Genomic DNA, 8,922 nt, shown 5'->3' with positions numbered 1-8,922 from the left:
CATAATGGCTTACTGCCACAAGATGGAGGCGGACAAATTCCCTCTCCTTCTTCCCAATGCATTGTCCTGCCTCTTTCCTTGTGCCACCTTTTATGCTTGCTCGTTCTCTCTGCCAGCCAGTTGAACTCTCTAACCTGGTGGAAAACTATCTGCTTTTGAGGGTTAGTTTCCCGTCTGCTTAGGGAGTTAACTTGGCTCATGAAGTGCTCTAAAAAGTGTTCAAGACAGTGCAAGGTAAGCCACGGGAATACAGTAGCGGAACAAAGGAGCGGATGGAGAGATGGGAGGTGGCAGTGAAGTCAATGCGTTTTGTGAAATCCTATCTTCAGCTGCGACTGACCATATTTTTAGCTTTTTCTTCAGTAAGCCCATAACATTGTTGGCCTTTGAAACTGATTTTCAGGTATGACCGTCAGTCAAAACTGACATCCCAGAACTCTGACTTGGCTGTATGTGATTCTGCTTGAATGTGTCATTTCTCTCTCTTTTTTTTTTTTTTTTTTTTTAATTCCCTGGAGCTTTTTAATCCAAAAATCTATCATCAGCCTATGACTTGTGGCATGTTCCTTTCTCTGGAAATAGCTCACGATGTTTGGAAGTCATAAGTACCTCGGGTGAAGAAGAAGGGTAATTTTGGCAACAGAGCACTTTGGTATAGGATACAGCTGGGAGGATGGATTCTGGTTTAGTCGTGAACATGCAGTAAGCCTGTGGCGTTTTACACGAATCTGATTTCTAAGAGACAGAAATGGGAATGTGATTGTAGTCCTTGTTTCCAAAGAGAGCAGAAATGCGGTTAGTGTTGGATATAGCTCTTGAAGGAGAGGCTTCGTGCCTTTAACCTCTCTCTCTCTAACTATTTTCCCACTGTTTGGATCGCCCAGTAATCCTTGGTTTAACTTAGCAGAATGATGCAAGCGAAACATCCCAATAACCAGATCCCTGTATATATTGTGCATAATTTATTATGGATTTTGTCTTCCTAGTTCCATCTTGCCAAGCCAGATGTCTAGAAAAAATGTTTAAACGCCCATTGGCTTACTAGGAGACACCTGGGCATGCCTGATGCTCTAGCATTTTCACATGCTTTTATACGCAGTTAATAACTGCAGCATGATGAAATTTAAAGTTACGCGAATGGTCCAGGTGTTGGAGTGTTACTTATTTGATGGTTCTTCCTGGTGGTACTGGACTGGAAAGCACATCTGATGTGTACTGTAGGCAGGACTCCACTGTGTCAAGGTGTGAGCTTTCCACCAGAGAAGAATTCTTTGTGATTTGGTGGGGAGTTGTGGGTGCTGAGTGGTTTTTGGGCTGACAGGAACCTCGTGCAGTTCAACAAGGGGAAGTGCAAAGTCCTGCACCTGGGGAAGAACAGCCTCCTGCACCAGTATACGTTGGGGGCTGCCCAGCTGGAAAGCGGCTTGCAGAAAAGACCCTGGGTGTCCTGGTGGACACCGAGGCGACCGTGAGCCAGCAACGGGCCCTTGCGGCAAAGGCGGCTGACGGTATCCTGGGCTGCACGAGGAGGAGCGTTGCCAGCCGGTGGAGGGAGGTGGTCCTTCCTCTGCTCAGCACTGGTGAGGCCACACCTGAAGTGCTGTGTCCAGGTGTGGGCTCCCCAGTGTGACAAGAGAGATATGGAACGACTGGAGAGAGTGCAGCGGAGGGCCACAAAGATGGCTAGAGGGCACTGGAGCCTCTCTCCTGCGGCGAAAGGTGGAGGGAGCTGGGGCTGGTCAGCCTGGAGAAGAGAAGGCTCAGGGGGGATCTCATCAATGCATCTAAATACCTGAAGGGAGGATGTAAAGAAGATGGAGCTGGATACTTTCTGGTGGTGCCCAGGGACAGGACCAGAGGCAACGGGCACAAACGGAAACATTTAAAAGATGCTATTCACCAACCCGGTATATCTGTATTAGTATTTGGTATTATGGGTTACTCCTAAAACATATTCATTAAGTCATTAGAATGAAACTAAGCCAGAATGCTGGTCAAATTGTGGGGCTTTTTACTCGCCGGAGCCCCTGGATGCAGTGCAAAAGTTCATCCCGCTGTCACTCTGAAATGATGACAAGTACCGAAAAGCAAACCCAACAAAACTACTGCAACTAAGTTGTCCCACTTGGAGCCCTTGATCTGTGCTAGTTGTGGATGCTGGCAGAGCAGTCAGGCTGGCTGGCTGCAGCAGCGTCCTGCCATACTGGCTTTGCCATGGGCCACAGTATTTCAAAATGTTGACTTGTGCTTAGTGCTGACTTACACTTCCTGTGTTTCACACGCTCGTCGTTTCCATGCTGGCAGAAGACTCCGGAACATATTCTCAAATAGCGTGCTTGTGACTTGAAATGTAGTGGTTTCCAATGCCCGGGCTTTAGAGCATAATCTTTCTCCACGGAAGTACAACGGATATAAATGGTATTTGTTTATAAGCATTGCCCTTTAGTAGCTTTGTATTGCTCCCAGAGACTAGTCTTCAAAACTAGCGGTGACCTCCTGTGCTGTAAGGAAAAGGGGTTCTTAGCGCACGCGGGAAGAAACAATCCTAAAACTTTATTTGCAGGAGAACACGTACGGTAGAGATAATGCAAGACGCTTTGTGCGCACGTTTAAGTGGCTGGCTGTACTGGTTTGTAGCATAGGGCAAGGGTTGTGTTTGGTGCCTGAGTTGGTCAGCAGGTGTAACACCCAGGAAGAGTGAACTACGTAGAATATCGTCCTTTTGAGACCTCATGAAGAAAGCAGTGCTTTGCTCATGTGCTCCCCTTCACTGACAATGAGTAATAAAGTATAAAATCAAGGGAAGGAAGAAATGGAAACTTCTACCTGTTACTGAGAAGCTTTCTGAAAGATGATTTTTCTCAGATCGCATCTTACTGACCTGTGTGAGTAGACTTGAACTCAGTGTATTGGTTTTGTTCCTGCTCTTTCTCTTGTCAATACCTCTGTGTCGCTTTTTGCTGGTGATCTCATAGGCATCAGAAAAGCACAGGATTGTCCTTTTGCTCTGCTGCGAGATCAAAACCTGTCCTGAGTGCCATTTTTGTAAGGGAAAGAGCGACAGGAGATGTCTAGGAGATTATCCAGTGCACACTGATGAAACTTCTGCCAATCTCAAAAATATTTCTGGCTGACATGAGTCTATTTTTGCATTTTTTTCTTTATTTACAGTGAAGAATGCGAGACCTAGCGGCTCAGGTGACGAGCAGTCTGCTGCAGTTTCCAGAGGTGACTCTTCAGGCCCTTGGGGAAGATGGGATGACCCTAGATTCTCTGCTTCTCTGCGGGAAGTTTTCTGGAGGTGAGCATTTTCCTTTGAATGTGGTCTTGGTAGAAAGTTGTTATGCCTGGAGGTTACCTGAAGCATAGGGTCGTAGTATCGACTGTGTCAGGTTGGTGCCGTCAAGAGGCATCAGGTTTTGAGAGAACAAAAAGGATGTTTTAACTATTAAAGCCGCTAATATGAAAACATTCGTCTAGTTAAACTTTGACGTTACAACAACCCGCACCAATCTTGTGCTATTCAAGTAGTTTCCTGAAACATGCGGAGTCAGTGAGCCCTCCTCCATTTCTAATTAAATAAAAGGCAGTTTTCAAAAAAGTAATGGTGTTGTTTTGGGCCGGATTGATTTGCACCAGCTCAAGCTCTATGCCCATCATCACATCACAGGCAGAAATAGTTCTTCTAGAGTGTTACAGAGGCAAAACGCCCTGCTTTTTCTTTTCTCGTCTGAATAAAAACGGAAGGAAGAGGATAGCACTGTTAAGCGCTGCAGCCGTCTTTCCAAAGCATTTAATAGGGTGCAGTTGAGTACGTAGTGAGAGCTGCTGAAAGTGGCTAAGCAGATGAGGTAGTTGACTTTCTAGGTGCTCTGCAAGTAGAGCTGGGTGCCTATCTGGATGTCTAGGCTTCTGTTAAGACCAGCTAGAATCTATCTATCTGCCTGACTGTAAGTGCGGTAATTGAGCTAATACTTCCCTCGCGTCTGAAGTCGTTCAGTGAAACAAAATGTGTTAAATTCTTCCTGTGCTCAGCACGTGTCAAAGTTTCAGCTTACTAACGCAGGGCCCGTTTTAAGATAATTTCTTGCTGAAGTCCAAATCCCTGCCCCAAGTAGGCACGTGTCAAGTAAAATTACTAAACTAGACAAGAATTGCTTAGATTTGTTACATTTCAAGTCTGCTTTAAGACTTGTATTCCCCTCTGTGTTTAGATGATTTAGAGCAAAACCCAGCGGAATAGGGTATCAAGGCTGTAGATCAATGCATTGTAATCTTTACCCCAAACAATCCAAATTCTTCGGTGCAGGAATGACAAGTTAAATGCAAAATACTAAGGTGGTTAATTCTGAGATGTGTTGCTTGAGGATTTCAATGGGTGGTTTTAAATAATTGACCAGAATTAGGTAAGCCGGTCTTCCTCTGTTAGGTACTTTTATTGCAGGAAAGGGGCAGTGACGGTGATGTTTCCGTTGGTGTCAAGCCTCTGTTGGAAATTTGCTTTAGTCAGCTTTCTTTTCTCTTGCAGGGAGAAATGGCCTAGCATGGTTGGCGTGTGGTCCTCAACTTGAGGTAGTGAACTCTGTGACAGGAGAGCGGCTCTCTGCGTACCGTTTCAGTGGAGTAAATGAGCAGCCTCCCACTGTTCGTGTGGTAAAGGAGTTTTCCTGGCAGAAGAGAACGGGACTACTGGTTGGGTTGGAAGAAGCAGAGGGAAGTGTTCTCTGTCTGTACGACCTTGGAATATCAAGAGTGGTTAAAGCAGTTGTTCTTCCAGGAAGGGTACGTACCTGTTAATGGGAGAAACGAAGCTTTTATGTTGTTTGGTGCTGCATAATCCTGTTTCAGGAAAAGCGTTGGAGCGTCTCTTTGTAGGAGGTATGTTTTCTCTATTGCTTGAACATCCTGTCACTTCAGAGTATCCAGTCAAGAGCGGCTTGATGTAAAATCTTGGGCTGAACGGTACCATTCTCTTTTGACTTTACTGACAGTAAACCAAGTTTTTGGGTTTCATTGTAGAGCGCATCGTTACCGAATTCTCCACTTCCACAAAAAGGCATTGAAAGCTATCTTCTTTTGGCCAGAGTGAAAAAGAAAAAAAAACCCCCCTCTTTCAAGGGTCTGTAACGTACATTTCCTAAATGGTTCACTTCTGTCAGAAATACTGTCCTTAAAATAGCTCAGGCTTCCCCAGCTGTAGTGTAGATGACTTGGGCACGTTCCCATGAATGTCAGACTAGCACGCAGGTGTGACTTTAGAGCAGAAGACGTTTTTGTGTTGACTTAGGATAGGAAAAAAGAGCCTTTAGTGAGTTACCTGACAGACTGTTGAAAGATGGACTTTCAGTCTGAAGTCCTGGAATCTCTGCTTATTGAAAATTGTGTTTGTGTCGGTGGGATACGCTGGCGTAAAGTTACGAATTTTTTCTGTCTTCTATAACCCAGAAACTCAAATGATGTCATGTGCCCTAGTCGCATTATCTCAATGTGAACCAGAATCGGCGTAAGTTAATAGACCATCAAGACTGACTACATTTTTATCATCTTGGAGTCTGCAACCAATAAATACTTGCTTATTCCTCAGCTTTCCATAAGGTGATTTGGTTTGACTTGCTAGCATACAGGTGGAGTTTTGTTTGTTTGGAATGCTACAGTGTGATTAGTAGTAGTAAGCATTTGTATTGTGGTCATTTCTAAAGATGTGAGTGGGGCTGGTGCTCCACTGTGTTAGCTTGCCTATCATGCTGAGAAATCTTGGAGTTTTAGATGGAAAGGCAAGCTGTGTGCTGTCATAAGCGCATAATCAGTAAGTAAATGATGTTTGTGAAAAACGACATCGCTTTGTTAAGTTGTATTTCTTAAATCTAAGTAAGCTGGGAAGAGGAAAAGGAAAGGTTAAGAAGGATCGTGTCACATATTGACTCTGTGTCTACAGAAGTGATTTGAAATAGAATGTAGTTATAACTCTGGGTTGTATTAGGGAGTTTTTCCACAGCAGAAGAAAAGGGGTTGAGGAGAACATATGCAGAAGCCTTGGGGGGAAAAGTTGGCTGTTGTGTGATAAAGGTTATGAATTTTGGAATAAGGGCAAAGCTTATCTGAAGGTTTGCTCTTATGCCCTGAATGCTCTTGATGACAAGCATGTTTGGTCTGTTGCTTTTGTTGTGCTTCCTATCTTCTTGCTGTTAGATTAGTTAGGTCAGCGTAGACAGGACCCAGGTATTGCGAGTTGGACTGTTCACTTCTAAGTTGTGAGCGGGAGTAAGGGTAAGCAAAACCAAGTAGATAAAGCTGGCACTTGGCCACTGTCCGTATGTTTTGGATTTATTCTGTACCTCATACTTGCATATTATGTAATGTATAATTTGGGGTTTTAACCTGCCTGAATGTTCCTCTGGTTTTCACACGGATTATTTTTAAAAGTAAAATGCAGATCTGTTCTTGACATCACTTTCTGCCGTTTTTTGTCATTACTGTTTCAAGGCTTTAATGAGCACCTGCCTTTCCAAACTATTTTCCAAGTGGGTGTATCTTCTGTGGACAATGAAGTCGTACAGGTTAACACTAACTTAGAGTGACTCTCGTCCAAGGTGTCAAGCCATTAGTGTATTAATACAGGGTATTTATAGTGACTGTATGACTGCCTTTTAGTGTAAGGGTAGATGTGTAGTCATTCAGAGGGCAAAGGAATGAGTTAAAAAACCCAAACTCACAAGCTTAGAAAGAATTGTGGCATAACTTTTTTTCATGGGAGCATCTCTACTTGCCCTCTGGATGTGCATGTGAACTGCATCAGAAAACTGAAAATGTTAATGGAGTATTATTTGAATGGGATTCTTGTGAAAGCAAATCTGAATTTAAAACATTAATTATATTAAATTGGTTTATAGTGGTTGTATGTTTTGGAACTATGGAACGGTCTTTTCACAATTTTTCCTGGTTTGTATGAGGCAGAAGGGTAGCATTCAGATTCAGTGAGCTGAGAAAAGTTTTCTTTGTTCATTCCCAGAATGAGTTGGCAGTAGTCTAGGAGAATATGCACTGGCTTTTCATAGCGCAGTGGAAAAATAGGCAGTTTCAGGAGCTTCTACATGGAAAATTGAAGTGTTAAAACCAGGAAACATTGTTGGAAGACTGCATGCAAAACTGGAAAAGATTCATTTGGAGCCAGTCGTACAACGAAAAAAATCTTAAAAGAAAAAGAAGTTAGAAACAACGCTTGAACTTTGGCTAATTCTGCAGTGAGTTATGTACAGCATTTCTGCTTTCCTCCTAACAGTCATCAAGACTTGGAGCAGCAAAAGTTTGCATAGTCAAAACGCTTTTGATAGTCCTTTGAGTAGCAGAGGAGATTGGAAATTTAATTTGATTTCCAGGAAATCTGAAACAAAATAAAGTTGTCTGAATTACTGTAGGTACTTCTAAGATTAGAATTCTTGATACCAAGACGAAAGGTAAATTCTGTAGCAGACTGCCAGGCAGTGTAGTCATAGCAAGTGCTTGGTCTGGGAGAGGAGAAAACTTTGAGGCTTAAAAAATACATAAACAAAGTGGACTACCTTGTGATGCTCACTTATTGGTTTTCTTTTCCTGTAAAACTTTGTTGTTGACGTAAAGCTTCCTGTTTTCATTGTGCTGCATGTTGCAAGAAGGCTAAAGGATAGCCTGTGTTCTTTTGCTGTATAGCTTTAGTGCAGGAGTCTTCAGGTGCTTGTATCTCTGCTACAGCAGTCAGTATTGCCCTGGGATGTGTTGCAGGTGCTGAAAGGTCTGTCTTAATAAAGACCTTGTAATAAAGTTGCATGCAGACTGCTTTGCACGTTCAAGAGCAGTGTGCGCTTCTTCCTTAGCTGGAGTTAGCTTTTTATCTACCGAGCTGCTGTTCTTCTTGCCGTTGTTTTGGGCAGGCTTTTAAAATTTTTGTTAACATTCATAAAAGTGCTGGTGTGCACTTAAAACTTCTTTTACTTTCTCTGGTTGTTAGTTTTATTTGCAATGAGGACTAGCGTAATTTTTACTAAGCTCGTATGTCCCTTCAACACTTCCTAAAAATGTTTCATTCCCACGGAAGTGGTGTGTCTACCGTGCACCTTGGCCGCTGCCTCGTCTGACTTACAGCCCTGATCTATGCCAATACCTGTTTGGCAAAGAAGGCATAGACTGTATCACAGTGCTGATGGGCTGTGAGCCGTGGGAGAACTAGATGTAGTTTTGTCTTTCTTCCTGAAGTCCCTTAAATATGATAAAGTTTCTTGCACATAACTGGTTTTCTATGTTTTCTTTGAGTTAATTCTTTCGAAGTAGGAAATGGAAATTGGTAAGCTGTAATAATAGCATGCACCCTTGAAGTTGACGTTAGTTCAGTTAAATAACCGTAGGAAATCTAGGAAATGGAAGGCAGTAAGAGATTTTTGTACAGGGCTTTTTTTTCTTTTTTCTTTTTTCTTGATAGAATTGGAAGCAAAGCTTTGTTTTTAAGCGTTATGACCCTGTATTTACTTTCTTGTTTCTGATGGGCTAATTCTGGCTTCCCTTTTGAGTGATTTGTATTGAGCTTGTCAAACAGCTTAAACATTAACTTGTAGCTTTCCTGCAGGTAACGGCTATAGAAGCCATAACTAATCACGGCGGAGCCAGTGTGAGCACTCGGCACCTACATCCGAGTCTGCGATGGCTCTTTGGAGTGGCAGCAGTGGCTACAGATGTTGGTCATCTCCTTCTGGTTGACCTTTGTTTGGATGATTTGTCCTGCAGTCAGAATGAAACAGAAGCATCGGGTAAGCTTGCAGTTTTGAAACTTTAATTTAAAAGTAAGAAAACTTGTGTCTTTTAAAGAAACAATCCGCATCCCACTTGGAAGATACTAGTGTGCAGACATTTATGACTACTGATTACAGGTGGCGGTTTGACATCGTATAGTCC

At 42.9% G+C, this 8,922-nt stretch overlaps 1 protein-coding gene across 1 annotated transcript in view; it reads left to right on the top strand.

The window, feature by feature from the left end:
* Window positions 1-1,058: 1,058 nt before the first annotated feature.
* LOC140649897 (protein ELYS-like) overlaps window positions 1,059-8,922 on the top strand; it is a 41,856-nt gene continuing 33,992 nt past the window's right edge. Inside the window, exons 1-4 of the mRNA XM_072857733.1 lie at window positions 1,059-2,885; window positions 3,172-3,301; window positions 4,529-4,782; window positions 8,597-8,777. Of these exons, the coding sequence (XP_072713834.1) occupies window positions 3,178-3,301; window positions 4,529-4,782; window positions 8,597-8,777 (559 nt within the window). The 5' untranslated portion in view covers window positions 1,059-2,885; window positions 3,172-3,177. The remainder of the gene's footprint in view (window positions 2,886-3,171; window positions 3,302-4,528; window positions 4,783-8,596; window positions 8,778-8,922) is intronic.

Source organism: Ciconia boyciana, chromosome 3 (genome assembly GCF_034638445.1).
Source record: "Ciconia boyciana chromosome 3, ASM3463844v1, whole genome shotgun sequence".
Lineage (NCBI taxonomy): Eukaryota > Metazoa > Chordata > Aves > Ciconiiformes > Ciconiidae > Ciconia > Ciconia boyciana.
Note: the sequence above shows the minus strand (reverse complement) of the source record. Positions and strands in the feature narration are given on the sequence as shown.